This window comes from Megalops cyprinoides, chromosome 2 (genome assembly GCF_013368585.1).
Source record: "Megalops cyprinoides isolate fMegCyp1 chromosome 2, fMegCyp1.pri, whole genome shotgun sequence".
Classification (NCBI taxonomy): Eukaryota; Metazoa; Chordata; class Actinopteri; order Elopiformes; family Megalopidae; genus Megalops; species Megalops cyprinoides.
Genome location: NC_050584.1, coordinates 40,451,849 through 40,472,500, shown reverse-complemented (window position 1 = coordinate 40,472,500; position 20,652 = coordinate 40,451,849). Strand labels below are relative to the sequence as shown.

Below are 20,652 nucleotides of genomic sequence, written 5' to 3'. Positions count from 1 at the left end.
AATAAAAACCACCATACACCACACTGAAAAATTTGCAATTCTCACCAATGCTCAATATATATTTCTGTGACAAATATATTTCTGTGACTCACTCAACACTCACTTACCGCTCACCTCCACAGTCATAATACATCGGTTATACCTGTGTATATGGCCAAGCCATAGGCAGTTTCAGTGTTGCGAAGTACAGTTCCCCTCAGTAGAATGTGTTCAGCGGCCAAGAGATGGCGTTCTCCTCGCCAGCGCAGTTCTCCTGTGAATGAGTGGAGGCGACTGTTTGGCTCCTCACAAAACACACAGCCTGACAGAAGGAAGCAGAGGAAGACATCATTTCAGTCTGCCATCCAAATATCCTGCAATATAAACATCAGCCATCCCCTCTATGTCCAAAAAGAGAGAGGTTAACACAGTGAAACATCGCCAATCACTGCCCTGGCATTATGTCCCATCCCACTTCCAGTGTTTCCAGTGTTCTCAATTCTTAATTTATCTTAATGTGCTCATCCTTCAAACAATCTAGGTTTCTTCCTGTCATGCTCTTCAACAGTGTGGAAAAATTTCCTCTGCTACATTTGAAAAAAAAAACATTAAATGATTGTTAAACACATATTTGGACTGGAACGTGCTTCTGTACTGTATTACAATCTCTCTTACTCTTTCATTGACCCTGACATTAATTTATACAACATATCAACACAGTGAAAGTGCTTTCCCATTAACAGACAAAAACACTGCTCAATCCCTGTTAATCCAGTTCATAGACCTGGGCTGAAAAAAAAGTCTACTGACCTATTAAGCCCTATTCAGAATATGAAATTCAGTCATAGCTGCATGCTCAAATAACAGCTTCAGCATGGAGAAACCAACTTCCTTGTTCAAATGCACAGGGTCCCCATCTGGATTTTCACCATGTGTTGGAAGTGTGTTTTTGGCGGTTTGTTTTTTTCAGTCAACTACAGTACCAAAATAGGATGCATAGAGACAGCTGTTAAAGCTAGTTATTTGATCTTGTAAAGTGGAAAATAAGCATATGAGCATCAACAATTCTAGTTAACAGGGTTAATGCAAAACAAAACAAAGCAACAGGCAGTTAACTTAACCTGCATTAGCTTTAACTAGATAGCATTAATGTTAACGTGACAAGGGAAAAGTATAGACCTGTGCCCTAGTTTACAAGTCTCTCATACACTACATGTATCACCGACATTTTTAGGGGCACACAGGGGCACATACTGTAAGTTCACTTCTTGCTGTACAAATTTAAAGTCAGTACAAGAAAACCTGGCCAAAGCAGCATGGCAAGGACTTGTACTAGCTTCAAGGTGGTGTTCACACAGTTAACATGTGAGCATGTGAAGTGTGAATAGGGCTTGAAAAGGCGAGTAAACGGGTAACTTCCCATTAGAAGTGTGAAAACCACAGGACACTGTTCTATGACAGAACGATACCTACCATTAAAAGCCAAAAGGGCAGGCTCGATGGGATCAGTGCTCAGCTCCTGGTGGGTGATGGCCAGAGCTTGGCGATATTTAAGGTTAGTCTCCCTGCCGGAAAGAGGATGGGTGTAAGGAAAACAGCACCAGACATCACAAACAACCCATGTTAGCATGTTTAAACAGCTGTATCCATTCATGAAGAGGCAAACATGCTGTAACTTTGAATTCCACTTTTTGTGGTCCAGAACTTGATGCTTAGAGACATGCTTGCTTTTACCCATCAATGTCAGCCGTCTCCACGTAGCAGAGGCTGTGGGGCTCCGAGCTGCAAAGGAGGAGCAGATCTGCCTGTGGGATCGAGACAGGCATAGGTTCAGCTCCCAAATGCAGTACATTATTCCATTTCTTTCTTCTGTCCCAGTTCCCTGTGCTCAGTGGTGCCACCCTCAGGAACTCACCGGAACTATTTGGTCTGCATGGAGCCGAAGCACATCCCCCACACATATGTCCTGCCACTGAGCTGAGGAGAAACTGAGCGAGACGAAACAGAAAATAGAATTTGCACAGCACAGTCTATGTCAGAAGTATAGTCATACATTCTTACAGGTGATATGCTATGTATTCTCTTACAAGTGATGAGAGAATACACAGTATATCAGCATATCATTTGATATATAAAACCTGGACAGCATAACATGAATAAAACAGATCAAGCTCTGTGACAAGAACATTCTATGGGCCCTATCTTAAAGACATTTTTCATGGACGAATGTAAATATTTTTCTTTTTTAGAACTGAAGGACAGACACATGAACATATGTACATATATGCATGCATACATGTGCGCACATACACTCACTCACACACGCACAAACACAAACACAAGCACTATTTTCCTGTTTTCACCCCTGAGAGTTCAGCACTTCACAGGGCCGTCTGTTAATCTGTGTGTCACTCCGTCGCCGGGCCTGAGAGATCAACAAAGCCCACAGAGAGGAGAGAGGAGAGAGGAGAATAGGTATTTATCACATATAATATGTTACACCATCTCTGTGGCGATGGGGCCTGCAGTACCTTGATACAGAATGCAATGCAAACGTTTGGCTGCAGAGAGACTAGGCCTTATCAATGCCTCCGTAACTCTGCAACGCAATCACCAAGGACAAGATAACCTCTGAGACACATTATCAGGTACAAAATGCTGACAATGAAGATGATGACAATGACAACCAGACTGAAGACACTAAATGGCAAGGGTAAAGAGGACAACAGAGAAGATGAGGGTCTTACCAGGTCATCAGCCAGGTCTTTGAGACCCCGCACAGACAGTACCATCAGCAGTGGGATCATGGAGGTGTACCACTGTAGAGTGGAAATGGCTGGAACACACTGGAAGCAGAGCAACCACTGTCTCACACTGAAACAAACACTGACCACTGTCTCACACTGAAACAAATGCTGACCACCGTCTCACACTGGAACGAACGCTAATCCCTGTCTCACACTGGAACAAAACCTGACCACTGTCTCAAGCTGGAACAAACACTGACCACTGTCTCACACAGCAACAAACACTGACACACTAAAACTACAATTTTCACAAACAAGAGATCTTTTAGCAAGAGTAGCGTGGAATCAGTCAAATCAGCATACTACAGAGTCAATCAAAAAAAACTTGAAAAAGATGAACCACACAAAAATGAGTGATGAAATACTTAGGCAGTGATCAAAAGTCATTCTAAAAAAAATGTTCTGACCTGCAGTATCACCATGAGTAGGAAGAAGACATTTGCTGTGCGCTGGAACTGTTCATACAGCGAGAGGGGCAGGAAGGTCAAGGGGGAGTATTTGTAGCTGCGTACCACATTGTCCTGGCAACATGACACACATAATGTCACAAAGTGGAGTGCGAAGAAGCACAGCATCCTGAAAAGTGCAGCTGAAGACTGGCAATGACTGGAGTATATTTTACCATGCCAATATCAATTGGCCTTGATTGTGCTGACAAATTGTCTGACTCACAGCGTATTTCCCCTTTCGGAAACACAGAACGGATCTCCTCTGTAGTCGTTTGTGGAACTGGCGGTCATTAGCTCTCACTTCCCAGGACAAGTCTGAAACAGAGACAGTGACACAGATACAATCCGTTTCATTTAGGTCAGTTAGACAAATTAATTGTACATTTGCTTTTGGATGCGTGTGTGAATGTGTTTATTCATGTGTCAGCACAGCACTGTATAATGAGTGTACTTGTCCTCTCTACCTTCATACTAATACTCCCACTCTTTTTATCTTGTCCCCCTCTATCCTTCCCTTTCTGTGGCATAACTTGACAAAGCCTTTTTCTCCAGGGACCCTGGCTAGAAACATATAACACCCGGCCACTCTGTTTTCTGCAGGGGAATACACATACTAATTAATCAGACTCTCAGGCTTCACTCGTAACATATTGTATGACAATGTATTCTGAAAGGGTGAACCTGAAACTAGGTATTTCTTTAAAAACAGTATAGCGGCAAAATATCTCCTCTTTTATCAAAACGACAGATAAAGCATGCAAAACAACCCAGCGCACACAAAATGGAAACACAATAAACCAAATAAAACCTAACAGTCTAAACAGCAATGCAAGGAACAAGTGGGTAGACACACAGGAAGACAGGCAGACACATACCCATGTTCTGTGAGTCCATGGGATCCTGTTTGGCCATGGTGGAAAAGTCAGAGGAGAAGGATGTGCCTGTGAGTGCATGAGGAAAGATTACACATATCTGCTCCACCTGCTCTGAAAGAGAGTTGTGCGCTTACCAGGTTAGCCTTGTAACTTATTCACTCCGTTGCCATGCTTTCCGTATAACACATTAGCAACAAGATGAATTTTCACACCTCACCTCATTGACTAGAGCCCTTAAATATCCTTTTGCAAGGATTACGTTTTAATGTTTAAAATGCCATTAAAGACTAATCTGTCGAAGATAACCCTTATGACTCCTTCACTTACGAATGATGAAGCACACAGTGTTAATAAGTAAGGGCGTCTGCGTGGGGCAGGCCAGGGAGAAAGGCATGAAGAGGATGAAATGGCATGTGCAGGTCACTCATGCTCAACACTTGGCAGCTCATCTAAATGTTTTCAAAATGAAACTGTATACTAGAGATTAAAATGGGAAAGAAATATTCTTTTAAAACGCATTGTGTTGAATGGCTCCTCTTATTCAGATTGAATGTACATTTGAGGAGAGCCTGCATTCTTTTCTGTTTCCCATATTCTTTGCCTAAATCGACACCGATAACATGTACACTTATGAGACAGGCATCCTATCTTCTAAACCCACAGCCTGATCTCAGACCAGTTGGAACAGCCACAGCTTCTGCACCCCTTCCTCCCCACAGCAAACTGGTATCAGGTCAGCATTGTATATGCATATGTACTGCTTACTGATCACAGATCAGTGCAGCATCATTTTGGAATGCAACCTTTGATGCCCAGGTTCATACAGTTTATGCCCCATTCTCATCAGCTATATTATTATTATTATGATGTAATCAGGGACATTCCTCCTAGAGGAAGCAGAACTCCACTGCATAACGTGAGCCTCCTCGTCTCGAGTGGGAATCAGTTCTGGTCATGTATGTCTTGACAACAATAAGCAAATGTCTCGATCAAAATTGCTTCTGTAGGATTCAGCTTCAGCAAATCCTACAGAGAATTACATTGCATTATTGTCATTTAGCTCTTAGCCAGAGTGATTTACAATTTTATCCATTTACACAGCTGGATATTTACTGAGTAAATACATATTTACTGTATCTGTAATTATCTATGAATTACATTGATGAGTTATTATTCAAAAACAGTTTTCCCCTCAAACTGTCCACTGTCATGTTTAAACCTGGCAGTGCACCTCTGCTGTACAGTCATGATTGGTGGCAGACCCTAACTTAGAAACTGAGAGGAGCGGACATCTTCAGCAAGCCCCTCTAATCACTGCACGGTTCAACACAAGATACAACAACACATCAGCTTTCACCTTTCATTGCACACTTTTTTCATTTGTACTCACCCACTCCTTCAGTCCTTTAGTATTCTCTCCCTTTCTCCTTCCCTCCTTCCCCCTTCCTCCTTCTCTTTCTCTCTCTCTCTCTCTCTCTCTCTCTCTCTCTCTCTCTCTCTTATTCGGCCTGAATTCATTCCACCTGTCAGAGACAGGGAGGGAGCAGGGGCCTGGGAGGAGGAGCGCATGTGTGGGAAGGAGGGAAAAAAAGAGAGGATGCATGAGAGTGCATTTCCTGAACACACAAACAGCAGAAGGTCCCCTGAGGCTCACCTCCCTGCGTCTGTCCCTTCCTCTGAACGGCACCTTTGAGAAGCATCCACCTTCTCATCAGGTTTGCGCCAAGCGTCCCTCCTGGATTCCGGCTCAGAGCCTGCAGGGACCGTAGTGCACAGAATTTAGTATGACGCTTTTCCATGCCAGCAGTACAGGGGATTGAAGAGGCATTGCCTGGAGTCCAACAGCCCCAATGCTGCAAAGTTCCGTTTTCAAAGGCACCAATGGGAGTATTTGTTAGGAGCTGTGGGTCCTATTACCTGAAGACACCAGAACACTGCACCTTTGTCCCTGACTCACCTGACACCATTCCCTGCTCTGTTCCTTGCTTCTCTCATTTTTTCACTTTCAGTGCTCCTTTCTTCTAGTCTTTTTTTCCCCTTTGCGCTGAGCATCCCCTCTTTCCTACCCCCTCCTGTGAAAGAAGGTATACTCAAAGGATGTATCTCTGCCCTCAGATAATGAGTCTATCACCTGCTACTTAGCACATAGGCCTGTGCCTGGGGAGTGTGGTGACAGTCAGCAGCTCCCCAGGGGTGTGTATCATCGTTTAAATAGAAAATAAAGACTCATTTGTCAGCAAAATGATGCTATTTATGTTTAATATTCAATTTTTCTGAATTACCACAATATATCCTTACAAGTATTTACTTTGGTTGCAGGGGTATCTCAGTTGCACATAATTCTTTAATGATTCATTGCATTTGTCTACAGCTTTTTCTTGGCCCACAAAACTACTTCCAAGCAGTTTTGCCTGAGGGTTTTCAATAAATGCAGACGCAAAAAAATTAGGTGATAAACAAGGAGGTTGCAACGAAATATCACAGCTGAGTACTGCTCTCAGCTTACTGCACTGTATCTGTAAACATGTGACTCGCTGATTGACGATCTCTAGTTACGAGGAATAGAGGCTGAAGTTAACAATGAATTAGTACGCCTCAGAGAATTCACCTTAGAGAATTGGTACGCCTCTTCAGACAGACCGACTGACGTTTCACTCAGACCTGAAATTCTTGCTTCAGAATGCTGAAACAAAGCCAGGCTTTCTGACCACACCTCAACACGGGGCAACAAGAGGAAACTCTAGAATGCTCCATCTGCAGGACTGATGTGGAGGTAACTGTATAACACACTTGATAACTCCATCGTCACAGACTTCACTTTGTCATGTTAAATTGTTTTTTTTTTTTTTTTACCATGCTCATCACAAATTGTACCCCAAATGCTGTATCTGTCATGAAGGAGTATTTGCTTTTATTGCAGGCTTTGTTTGTAGAGCTCTTTGTCCAGGCTCACTGAATAATCTGCTTGCATTGCCATCTAGCGGTCAGAGGCACACACTGCAATGTAGCACAGAGGCACAGTGACTGCAAGGAGACCTGTAACCTGTATGCCCTCCTGCCTCACCTCCCACTTTTTTCATATCATATTCACTGCATGTCATTCTGTGCAAGAAGCTTCATCTTCGTGTGGTTTTCATGGCTCACTCACATTCCCCTTTCAAGTTCCTCTCACATCGGCTCCGTGCACACAGACAGTTTTTGAATGGTTATGGGTACGTGTGTGTGTGCATGAGCGCGCGCGTGTGTACATTTGTGTATGCGCGCACATCAGGGTCTATCTGGCCTATCTATTTTTAAATGTGGGCTTGGGGTAGGGTGGTTTCTGTGATGCGACAGAGCGCTGACTTTTGTGGTGTTAGGCCTCTGGCCTCCTGTGCCGGTTTGACCAATCCGCCAGGCTTTTTCCACTACAGTTTAACTGCTGCCCCTTGTTACCAGCCAAACCTCACACCCTGACAACACATACACATATCTCAATGCACTCATCCTTCTGCTGAAAATAGTTCAACAGGTGGGGGAGGCCCGCATTTGTGCTAACCGACTAACGATGACCGTTATCGGTTTGCATTCTGCCTCTCGCAGGGTGCTGCATTAATTGATCCTAGACCGACAAAAAATAGATATTATTCCAACCGCTGGGTCTGTGGTCTATTGAGAGTAAAACGGTGCAACCCCAGCAACACCTGTGATTATTCTACGCATCCCAAGCCTAGAACCCCTGAGCAGCGGTAAGGGGGGGGGGGGGGTGGCGGGGGGGGGACTGGCTGATGACCAAAAGGACTGAGGTTTAAACTGGTGATAAACTGTCAGCCTGAGCGCCTCACCTGTCAGCCCGGGGATGCATGCAGGCACAGAATGAAACAAAGCTACACACCACGGCACACCACCACACGAATGCCCCTGCTTCAGACGTGACCCAGCCAGAAGCCAAAGTGACATTTACATTTGAGTTTAGAGAGACACAATTCTGTATAAAGTATGATATTGACCACAGAACATCACAAGCGAGTGAGAGTCAACACTGAAAGCAGGGACTGGAAGAGCTGGAAAAAGAGACACTTGCACAGAGTCAGAGAGAGAGAGAGACAGAGAAACAGAGACATGAAAAAAGGGGAGGTCAAGTGATGGAAACAGCATGAGAGTACAAAAGATTGTTTGAGCAGTAATGTTAGAAATAAAATACTCATACGGTGTGAATAAAGTATCAAAACTCACTCAAACTGACTACAAATCCAGTTCTTGTATGTTGCCTTTCAAAGATGGAGAGAAATGGCAAGACTACATAAAGTAAAATAAAACCAGGGCCAAGGTCAATTCTGCATTTGCCCAAAGTCAGTGCATTCACAACAATTCACTCACAATGTATTCATAACAATGCATTCCTTATTTCCTTTTTGGTACCAACAGGATTTATCTACTATCCCTACCAGGTGAGGGACAGCTGTACATTTGAACAGTGAAAGTATTGAACTGCAGCCAGCAGATTCAGTGGCTTGGTTCTGGTCTAGAGTCATTCACTCAAATTGCAACAGGACCTAACATTTTAACATCAGATATGCTTTACTTCTTGTATCATAAAATAAGATACAGAACTTTTCATCAGGAGTGAGAATGCTTTATTAGGGCGACTGCACTGGCCCAGATTCAGCCACACCACAGCTTGGCCACAGTTTTTGCTGCATTTACATACATTGCAGATGTAGTTCAGCATGGGCTGAGGCCAGTCTCTTCTTAGTCACATATTGATACTGAACATGGCCAAAAAAAGCCAAGCAGAGGTAGCCAGGTTTATTGTGACATTGTGGAATGACTACTTGGGATTATTTTGGTTGAACAATCCTCTCATAATTTTTATGTTTTGTAAATTTAGTTTTACTGTGTTTCTAAAAGAAATATTACAAAAACAAAATCTAAAAGAATTGCCAGCAGGAAGCCTGCTACTTTCCAAAAAACAGATGCATCGCCTCTGCTAATCTCACTTCACTAGCGATGACAAAGACTCTCAATTATTTTGCAAAATGGTGGTGCTAGCCTTCTTGGCAGCAAGGGGAGTGGCTCCTCTGTATCTCCAAACAATCATCAGACCATACACAACGGCTGAACCATTCCACCCTGCATCCTCGAGGGCAGGTAACTTGTCTGTTCCGGCTCCCATAACATTCGTGTAGGAATGAACGTCCCACAACTGTGAGGAAAGGACATGCCATCTTCTGTCACAGACTGAAGACCCACCTCTTCAGACTGCGTCATAGCTCCCTAACTAACCAACTGTTGGAGCATTCACTTCCCGTTTCTTTGTATATTATCTATACTTAACCACTGTTACACCACTGACACTAGTTATATTAGGGACACTTCATCTTAGAAATTTCTTCAAACATGGTGTGATGTTTCTCTTACGAACAGCCTTTCTAAGGGTGTAATATTACAATAATCAGGCCAAGATGTTCAAAGTACTAATATGAAGCACAGGTAAAACAATGTCTGTCTGACAATGTACAGCATTCATATAGTGTAGCAGATTACAAATATCAGCCTGAATGGTAGTAGGAGACTGAGGGAACAATAAAACAGATAAAAACCTATACCAATTCAGATCATAAAAACAGTAAAATAAAATTAGACCATTTAAATAAACTGTTGATAAAAAAATAAACACAAATCTTAAAATGTCTCTTTAAAATATGTCTATAAAAGTAAAGTGACTTCAAGTAAAGTGACTTGAATATGCACTTATGTACAGAGTCTAGCTCTGAAAGTCTCTGCAGATGATGGATTCTGCCAAATAAACAAATGTAAATGTTTTAAAGCTAGCCTCCATGTGTGCGCTGTTTCCACACCTGGCATGCACATGCAGAGTGACAGGGTGTCGCTCGGGGGTGCAGGGTCAAGTATACCTATTGCAATTGTGGTGGAAATTCAGTGGAAATGCCAGTCACCACCTTGAACTCCCCTGAGCTGACACTCCACCCACACTTGAATATGGCCAGTTTGAGAACAGTGTTGTGGAGGGACAGAGACGTAGAGACAACACAATCTAAATAGCAGTGCTGTCGCATAGCTTTGCCTGACACAGTGGTGAGCTGGTAGACACCAAACACATGAAAATAAGTTATAAAAGGAGGAACTGCATCCTCTATACACTTTGAGCTAACTGCCAGACGCAGCAACGGAAGGAGCAACAAGGTCACAGTCTCAGGATCACAAACCCACATTATAAATCTTTTGAATCTACAGACATGAGGCCTTTGACTGACAATCGTATGGAAATGACATTTATTCCTCAACCCTAGGTTTCATACAACACGCCTGATCTGGACAACAGATTATATATACGCAGAATCGGCTGCGTGGAAAAGGTTCCAAGAGGTTTGCTCACATCAGATACAGTCATGTAGTCTGGAGGATTCCCTGCATGTGGAATATAATGTGAATGATCATCCATTGCTTCATTGATATCTGATTTGAATGCCTTGAAAGATCAAGCAGTCAAACTGGTAGGCTGCTTTTGGAGATGCATTCATTGAGTGTCATCTGCAAAGCACTTCTGAGAATGTATGTTTTAAGTCTTTTTTGAGAAGCCAAAGCTGTTACTGAAAAGTTGACACTTAATGATCTGAATGTAGCAGAGCTTCCTGTGACAAATGCTGCTCACAAGTGTTGATAAAAGGAAGGTTGTACCGACCAGGCCAGCAGAAACATGCCGTCAAGGGCCAGACTTTTACTGTGAAAGAGAAGCGTGGTCTACCAGTAGAATGTGTACCACATGTAGCGAGGTGTTCAAAAGTTCCAAACAACTTCAAGCACGCAATATCATCCTTTAATGCGTACAGCTTGAGCCAAACCACAGCAACGGACACACTGACACACTGGTCAGCAGTACTGCATTCTGAGCACAAAATGGCCCCGCAGTAGGGCAGAGATGAGAGAGGCATTCTGGGAATGTAAAGCCTTCTCTCTCTTATTCCGGACAAACACTGCAGAAACATACCAAGGGCCAACAAGAGAAGAGGGCTGGGTGAAAACTCTGCTCCTGTAGATATAGGCAGTTTATGGGCCCATAGAAAGATTGGAAAATGAGTTTGCTAGAGTACAGAACAGTCTATCTAAACTGGCATATGGCCTGAAGTCAAGGATTGAATCTACACGTGTTCCTTTTATTGCATTAATTACCAGCTTCTGAAGAGATTTTTCGGCCTCAGAGAATTAACTGATCTCCTCTCATTCAGGCGTCTCCTGTAAGGGACCAGTGGTCTGACAGTAAAGGCTTTTGCACACCAAGTCCGTATTTTTTGTATGCGTTTTTTTTAATCTGTCATCCAATAAAAATCGTTACGCACAGAAACCTTGAACACTGAGTCAGATGCGTTTTATTATTCTATTCGTTGTGACATTTCGCAGTACGAGACAAACTGGAGTCGTCAAGCAGTGAGGATGATTTTGTGATCCTTTCACTTCTTGAAAGCAGAAAAAGAAAAAGAAAATATTGGGTCCATCCAATCCTGAGAATGCGTCAAGAGGAGGAAGAGTTTCACCTGCTGATAAAGGAGCTGCGGAAATATCCCGATCGTTTTCAGGTCTATTTCAGGATGCCAGTGGTCCAGTTTGATACACTGCTAACAATACTGGAACCACACATTAAAAAGAAGACCACCAATTTCTGCGATCCAGTTGATCTTGAACAGCGGCTGGCAGTATGGTAGACACACACACACACACACACACACACATACACACACTTCATGGGGTTCAATCCAAATTGTGCCATCAGAAAAGTGCACACTAGGTGATCAGCCTTTTGACTGGATCCTCAGATATTCAGGACACAGCCTCAAAACACTGCAACATACAATATCATGGTCACGGATGCGAAAAAACGCAGAAAATGGAACCTGTTCCGAAAACTTCAATGACGGACGAAAGTTTAGGAGTCGGTGTGTAAACGTGATTCACACAACGTGAGGTTGTGTTTATTTTTAAACGTGCGACAATTTCGGACGAAAAATACGGACTTGGTGCGCAAAGGCCTTAAGCCTGTACAGACCAACCGGCAGTTTTCATACTTTGTGTATGGAAACAACACAATGCAGCCAAAAACTGCTAAAAAGGACCAAATTATTTCACCCACATGAGCAGACGGTGTTAAACCCATCAGAGGGGTCTGAGAAAGGGGATGAGAGCTGTGAACCTCTGATCTGGTGCATGTGTGAACTATACTGCTGAGAGGCCATTACAATGAACGCAGATATTTGCTGGAAGTGGCTTTGCAACAAGAGTGAGTCATTGATACTTTCTGTTTGGGAAACGTGTGGGTGCAACAGAAAGTGGGAGGAGGAGGGGGCCACTTCACACAGTCAATCTCACCTGCCTGGTAGCACCAGCCTGTGCTGGTAGCACCAGCCTTTTGTCTTTCAAAAGGCTTCCAAAATAAGGCCGATAGATTAACTTTGGATGAGAGAATTTCACGGCTCTTTAAAAGCAGGAAGTGGTTTCTCTGCACTAGGCTAAATTTGAAACAATTATTATTAAGTAGCTTCTCAAACCACCAGTCATACTGTCAGAGCTTTACCGAAATATTCTGCTATTCTTTTCCTTTCTTGTACCCTGTGCGATGACAGCCACAGAATCAGCCTTTCTGTAAGTCTGTCAACTTGATTACTGCCGCTTTAGTATCCATATGACTCCCCTCTTTCCTCTTTCTCAGAGAGTATGTGACATGGCTCTTGCAGCAAAATTTTCCACCACAAAATAAAATAAATAAAACATGATCTTGTGATCATTCATGTCTCTGCATGAGCAAAGTATGAAGTACTCTGCCACACTCCAATTATCACCTCATGAACATTTCCCAGACACATCCTTCATTTCAGCTCCTAGAAAAATATCACCATATAATGATGAGGAGAACAGAAAGCAGAATACTGTATCATAGCTAAAGAGAATCTACAATAATATTCCTATGACTGTGTTCAAGGAACCAGCATTCAAGGGGTTGTTACAGAAAAAGTTCCAACAGCCTCCATCCTTTTCTCATGAGTGGACTAAGTGTGAGTTGACCTCTTTCACACACAATATCTGGACACTCTGCAGTTACACAAAAACAGACTTTGTCTCAAAGAGCTTATTATGACAAATACAGACATTAGGAGATATAAAGGACTATATGTAAGTGAGTTTTCAGTGTTGGATACAGGGACAAGGTCGATGTATCAGGTAAAAAAGAATAATGCTTCTCTAAGAAAGACGATTCAAGGGAGACTATATGAGTCATGACCACAAAATCAGAGAGAGCTCTGTGTTTTCGGATGTCATGTTGCAGGGGAATGAGTCATAGCTGAGTGCAGGTGATGGAGTTTATCACTGTGGACTGTGCCCACACAACTCCCACTCCCCACAGGGCTGTCCCCCCAACAGCCTGGAGACCCCCCACTCTCACCACCCTGCAGTACAGACATGCACACACATACCCACATCTCCCGTAACACACACTCAGACACAAACTCACATATGCAATACCACACACACACGCACGCACGCACGCACACACACACACACACACACACACACACACACGCACACACACACATACCCACATCTCCCGTAACACACACTCAGACACAAACTCACATATGCAATACCTTGCGCACATGTGCAAACGTCTCATTAAAACCCCTTCAGCTGGTGCAAAATGCAGCTGCTCGAATCTTAACTAAAACTAAACGCTTTGAGCACATTACCCCAGTTCTGCCTTCTCTCCATTGGCTACCTATTAAATACCGGATCGTTTTTAAAATACTCTTACTCACATTTAAGGCTTTAAATGGGCTATCCCCCCCATCGTAAGGACCTTCTTCACCCATAAAGCCCAAGCCCAAATGCTGGGCTTCTCATCATTCCAAGAGTGAGCAAAACTACTGTAGGCGGTAGAGCCTTTTCCTATGAAGCCCCTCTCCTGTGGAACAGCTTACCCACCGAGATTTGGGGAACAGACTCTCTCTCCACCTTTAAGTCTAGGTTCAAAACATATCTATATAGTAAATCCTTCAGCTGAGGGACATGGCCTGGTGCTGGCGTGGATCATAGAGTCTCTGGTGGACTAAGTGGTCATTGCTTTCATGGACTCTGTGCCGTGATCTGGTGTTGACTGCCTTAGGGTCACCCTCATGACTATGCCCGTCCCTTGCCTCCCGTCCCCTAGGTATGCTGCCATAATGTTAGCCTGCCGGGGTTTTTCCTTGTTGCACACTGGCACCTTTTTCATTGCCCCTCCTCTCCTGCCTCTCTGTTATCCCTGCCATTCTTATCATCCACTAACCACTGTTTTCTGTTTGCTTCCTATCCCTGCTCCGGGCTCCTGTCCGGAGCTGTAGCCCAAGCGTCTCATCCCGTTTTCCAGTATTGCTACCTCGCTGCCCTGCCCATCAAAGCCAACTGCGTTTCAACCGGACATCCTAGGAGACATTCTTATAATCACTCTGCTGTTAACTACTATTGTCTATCAACCGTAAATGTCTTAAAGTACTTTGTATAACTTGTCTTTAACTCTATCTGCCCAGTGCTGGCCAGAAGCAGATGGGCCCCCCCTCTGAGCCCGGTTCTGCTCAAGGTTTCTTCCTGATAGGGAGTTTTTCCTTGCCACTGTTGCCTTAGGCTTGCTCTCAGGGGGTCTCAGGCCTGGGAACAATGTAAAGCTGCTTTGTGACAACTTGTGTTGTAAAAAGCGCTATACAAATAAAAATGAATGGAATTGAATTGAATTGAATACCACAGACACACGCACGCATGCACACAAACACACACACACACACACTCACACACACAAACTCACATATGCAATACCACACACACACGCACACATGCACATAAACACACACACACACACACACTTTTATGACTAGCTTTCCCTGGCTCGAAATGAAATGATTAATATGGTTGTAAAAGGAAAAGCTAGCCGAACCCAAAAAAGTCATGGCACCAGGCAGAACTCCCAATCCAAGGTCTCAAAGGTCAACCTATTGGCTCTGGGGATCTCCTTAGAGGCCAGCTCTGTCTACTGAGCTCCACAGCCACCGGAGCCACAGCAGTTGACTGTTCTGTTTAGTTTAGTTTGTTTAGTTTTATTAAAAACAGTGGTATGGCAGCAATAGCCCCATGACCTGCTTCACAGAACCAATGGAAAACAAGTGACTCTCAGTATGCCGTCTTGCGAGTTGCAGTGACACAAATAGCATAAATGAATAACCAGTGCTCATAATGGGGCCCAGAACAAATCACTGTATGCTGGCATCCTAACTAAAACAAACAGCATTTGCAACAAAATAAAATCATTGTAAGCTCCCTGACAAAACGCTGTATGCTGGCCTCTCCATTCAGACAACATCCAAATTACCACCAACACTTCCGTGAAGTTCAAAACCTTTTTCTCTCCTTCCTCTTCCAGTCACCTATAAAGGTTTACCTATAAAGGTTTACTTGGAAAGGAGGCTGCCTCTAGCTGCATGGTTATGTTGCAGGATAAGCCAAATAAAAGCCAAAACAAAAAATATGTGCACATGTGTGAGGAGTGCATGTGGCCCTAACCCTGACAACACACACCCACACACACGCTAACACACACACACACACACACACACATACACATATACTTACAATTCCAGTACCACACATACATGCAAATACTCACATATCCAATAACACACACATTCACATTTCCAGTAAAGCATACACATGCACACACATACTCACAAATACTAATAACACACACACATATACTCCCAACACATGCAAATCCTCACATATCAGATAACACACAAACACACACACTTACAATATCCAGTAACATACATACAAGACATACTCACACACTCAAACACACACAGAGTAGCACACACACACACACACACATGCACACGCACACACACACACACACAATCACACACACAATAAGACACACACACACACACTTTAATGCATCCAATAATACACACACACCAGCTCACACATATACAGGTATACAGCCATAACCACATATGTATACATATATAATACAAACAGACTCTATATGCATACACACAAGCACATAGACACTTACAGAATGAAAGTGGACAAGCATTGCAAGGGCCATTGAGTCTTTGTGCACTTGGAGAGTCAAACTAAGGATTTTATTTTTGGGGTTCATGGACTATTGGTGGGTAAAATACAGTTGATTTGTCTGTACATACCAATGTGTCCCTATGTATTTGTGTTTACCACAATGTTAGTGAGCGGTTATGTGAAAATTGTGTGCTTTACCACAAGCCTGAGGCAAGTGAGCACAGACATGACACAGGAAGCAGATCGACCTAATTCTGCACATTGTTTCAGGACATTCATATTATGTTTGTACAATCAACTGCACTCTTCTAGCTGGCTGGTGGCTTAAACCCCACAACTCCTGTAATTATTTACAGATTGCCTCCATATGGAACCACTCAAGGGTACTTTAACGTAATTTATTCATGATTAATAATTAAAGCACATATAAATTGTATGGTAGCGCAGCGTTCATAACACAAGTAAGCTGTACAGGCAACCAAAAACTGTGAATCTACTGTAAACATGAACGTGGCAAGGTGTATGTCAGAAACGTTCAGGTCAGCGAGGCACGCTAAGCAGGCCGAGCACTGTGAAGTGAATCACTTTACTTTCGTCTGTTGTTTGCGATGTTACTTTGCGTTTCCGCTTTTTTGACACCTGAAAAAGACACTTTTTTTTTCAACCACCGAACACCCAATGTGCCAGCAGAAACCACATATCGATAAGTGAAGTTTCATGTCATACACAGCTTGGCGCGCCCACATTCCCCTTACTATTTACAGCCATTTTACCATCAGTTTCTATGCTACAGATATACAGATGCATTTTTCACGCGCACATACATCAATCAAGAGGAAACAAAGCTCCGAGCCCAAATCTTATTGGCTGTGTGGCTGTGCACTTCTGTGCCACTCTCCGAAGCAGCGTCCTTTATTGAAAAGTGCGAGGTGAATCCCACCTTATTTACACCACTGAACTTCAGCACTCAACACCGTGACAGCGCCTCAACCGTCAGGTAGGGCACAGCACTTTCTCTCGACTGTTACCTTTTACAACAGCACTACGTAAGTTTTGGCAGGTGAACTACTATCGCGCGCATTATTTGCAGGATCAACCGTAGTGCCGTATGAATCGTGGGGAGAAAACAGATATGTTTAATGAAATTAATAAAAATAATACGTGTACACAATGTATTCCGCAATGTCGCTTTTTAGTTACACAGTGTAAATCAGTACCCTATACTGAGACGATAAGTCCTGAGATCACTGCATTCTGAACAAGTGTCATTACTTACTCGGACTAAATGTCGTTTCGCCTGTCATCAAGTGTTGCTGTTGACTATTTCCTCAATGTTAACAAAAATAAACACATTTTTAGTACATATTTTATTGATTGCGGGATGAAATATGCTCTTCGGAAAGTCCAAAAGTCTTGCCTTGTCATATTGCGGTCGACGTTCTAGTTCCGTTTAGATATTTATGTTTTTCGTCCAATCTTTTTGTCTTGAAATGTCATTTTGGAACAAAACTCAACAGCAGGGCTTGATTCCAGTCCATTGGCGGTACAATGACATTTTGAGTGACGCTGGAAACCGCAGTGGATACGAAAGTGGAGACATATTACCAGAGAAAAACATCAAAGTGGCAATACTGTGTCATACGTCCTCAGACCAACTGCTAAGTACTTTCCAAATTCCGAAGGCTTATTTTATCATAAATCATGCATTACTAGTTATTGCCACAACGATGTGACTTCATCCAGAACCGAAATTAATCATTATCGAAGCGCGTGATATAACAATCCTTCTGTTAATCTGGACTTTGAGTATTTCATTATGATTTGACACCTTTTATTCCTTTCCAGGTAACATCATTTTCGCACTCGTCTCGTTGTGTACCATATACTTTTTTACAGAAAAAAAAAACTGCAGCCAAGCACGACGCCAATTTTGAACAGATATTTATTTTCAGTTTGCTCCTTTTGAAACTGTATTTCACTTGTTGATTTCAGTGGTTTGCGTGCCGATTTGATCAGGTTGTTGCATAAATGAAATACTCCTGTATGTGAAACCGTTTGTAGTAATTTCCCATGAATATTAGCAATGCTTTACAACTGATAATTAAGCAATATGACTATCAACAAAAATCTCTACAAAAATTGGGAATACAATTTGCATACTGGAAGCATACTAGGCAGAAATGCATGCCCCTGAAAAGACATGCCCCTGACTTTACAGACAGCCCTCTGTAAAACAATTATTATTCTTTTCAATCTTTTTCAATGGGTCAAATGCTATACTACTATACTACACTTTTGAATAGTCCTGTCATATTTGACCATAATATTCATGTTGAAGATCAGATGACTGTCTCATCCCAGTGTTCACTACACACTACACTGCACTACACTATTCACAAGAGAGGTGTGATGTATTTTAAGGCTTTAGGATGTGTGGGAAAACAAAGGCTGTTTTTACTTCACACTGTGAACAGCACATGAACTCTCGCTGTGACTATGATCACAGCTCTGATCTCTTCTCCTCACTTCAACTCTCACTACTCACTTCAGGCATGTTTAAAAGTAACTTCAACCCGTGGCCCATGTCTTTGCCCCATCCTGTTGTATGAGGTTGTAACCCCCAACCCCCCCCCACAGTGTCCAGCGTGTGATGTGTACCATGCGGAACAGTGACGCTCAGCATGGGGCCGTCTGCCTGCCCTCCTCCTCAGTGGAGAGCAGTGGGCTGGAGGACAAGATGGTGGTGCCCGGGGGGCTGCTGTCTGTACCTAACCCTTCCCTGCTCACCCAGCGGTTCCTGGGCTTGCAGAGCTGCAAGCGACACCTATCCCCCAGCACTCGGCGCAAGCGGGAGATGATTCCCGCGGACCAGAAGGACGCCTCCTACTGGGACAAGCGCCGCAAGAACAACGAGGCGGCCAGGCGCTCGCGGGAGAAGCGGCGGCTCAACGACTTCATGCTGGAGGGCCAGCTGCTGGCGCTGAGCGAGGAGAATGCACTGCTGAGGGCCGAGGTGCTCACCCTGCAGTACCACATCGGGCTGGGAGCAAGAGAGCCTGGGCCTGCCCATCCCGCCCACCCACCGTCACCCTCACACTACCCCTCACCGACCCCTTTCCAGCCCAGCCTCTGGGCCAACAGGTCCAGCACCACCACTCTCCTGGCAGAGCCCCAGGGCCTGGGAGAGATGCTGCAAAGGGCCAGGGGCTCCCGGTCAGCCATATCTGGATACAGTAATCTGGGCCCTAGGTCTAGTCAGGCTTCCCCCAGCCCTCCTATCTACCTCCAGCCTCCCAACCACTCCCATCCCAGGAAAGAGTGTGCTCCTGCACAGCACCTACCAGAGTCCTCCACCTTCACCAAGGCTGGTAAACATGACAAACCCCCAGGAGAGCCCAGCAGCAGGAATGCAGAAGCCGAGCCAGAGAACAGTGCTCACCAGGTATCTTCCAGCAAAGACCTCCCGGGAGACCTGCAATTCCCCTCCACCTCCAAGCAATACTACCTCTCTCATCCATCCTCTTTCTCCCCATCCTCTCATCCACCACAGAGCTGGCTGCTGCCCAGCCTGAGTCACACTTCAGTGCACAACAACCTGCTGCTTCCCTGGGGCTCTACTTGCCTTCATCCGACCCCCCTCTACCCAAACCTGCCCCTCTACCTGCCCGTAGAGAACCCTGAGATGCGTCGGCAGAGCTTGGACAAACATAAGACCTTCAAGAGCAAAATCAACACGCTGTCGGCCGAGCTGGCCCAGCTGAGGAGATTCTTTGGCACTGAGAACTGCTAAAGAAACACACTCTCTCCCCAAACAAATGCAGTCAAATGCAGAGTGACATCAGTAGAGTCTGACTGCTCTTCCAGTCATCTGAATCATGGTATTGCCAGGCAGCACCGTGTAACACAATGTTTGTCCTTATCTGCCATTACTGTGCTCTCAACTTTTCAGAACATGCTTTTGTACAACTTGGTGTTAAAGTTAAATTTATAAGATTTTATTATGCAAGATAAGATAATGAACATGTATTTATGCATGTGTAGTATTCTATTAAAATATTTTGGATATGTTTTGAATATTCTGTAACACTTAAACACTGTGAAATGCATTCTAATGTTTCATGTTTTGTTCTATTAATAAAAGTATTTGATTTGTAGATACCGTGTGGCAGTAATTATTATTTCCTCCAACATGTTCCACATAAGTCACTGGACCATTTGTTCAGAAAACTTCATTCTGTGCTGGAAAACAAAACAGGTTCATTATATGTTAGAAAATGTTTTGACATTTGCAAGTTATAAGAAAAATGAAGAAGAACATGAAGAAGATTGATATAAAATATTGTGTGTCACATGACATAATTTAAATGTGTATTTTGAAATAGTAAATAATATTTCAAACTAAATTTGGGCACCAGATCAATTATAGAAAAATTACAAGCACATTGATTA

General features: G+C 43.6%; 1 protein-coding gene across 1 annotated transcript in view; it reads right to left on the bottom strand.

The window, feature by feature from the left end:
• Positions 1 to 9,360, bottom strand: part of atp8b3 (ATPase phospholipid transporting 8B3) — a 17,098-nt gene extending 7,738 nt beyond the window's left edge. Inside the window, exons 1-10 of the mRNA XM_036519089.1 lie at positions 9,343 to 9,360; positions 5,765 to 5,864; positions 4,111 to 4,176; positions 3,459 to 3,550; positions 3,194 to 3,307; positions 2,727 to 2,825; positions 2,343 to 2,404; positions 1,895 to 1,967; positions 1,714 to 1,784; positions 1,453 to 1,544 (exon numbers count right to left, since the gene is read on the bottom strand). Of these exons, the coding sequence (XP_036374982.1) occupies positions 1,453 to 1,544; positions 1,714 to 1,784; positions 1,895 to 1,967; positions 2,343 to 2,404; positions 2,727 to 2,825; positions 3,194 to 3,307; positions 3,459 to 3,550; positions 4,111 to 4,176; positions 5,765 to 5,864; positions 9,343 to 9,360 (787 nt within the window). The remainder of the gene's footprint in view (positions 1 to 1,452; positions 1,545 to 1,713; positions 1,785 to 1,894; positions 1,968 to 2,342; positions 2,405 to 2,726; positions 2,826 to 3,193; positions 3,308 to 3,458; positions 3,551 to 4,110; positions 4,177 to 5,764; positions 5,865 to 9,342) is intronic.
• Between the last annotated feature and the right edge of the window lie 11,292 nt (positions 9,361 to 20,652).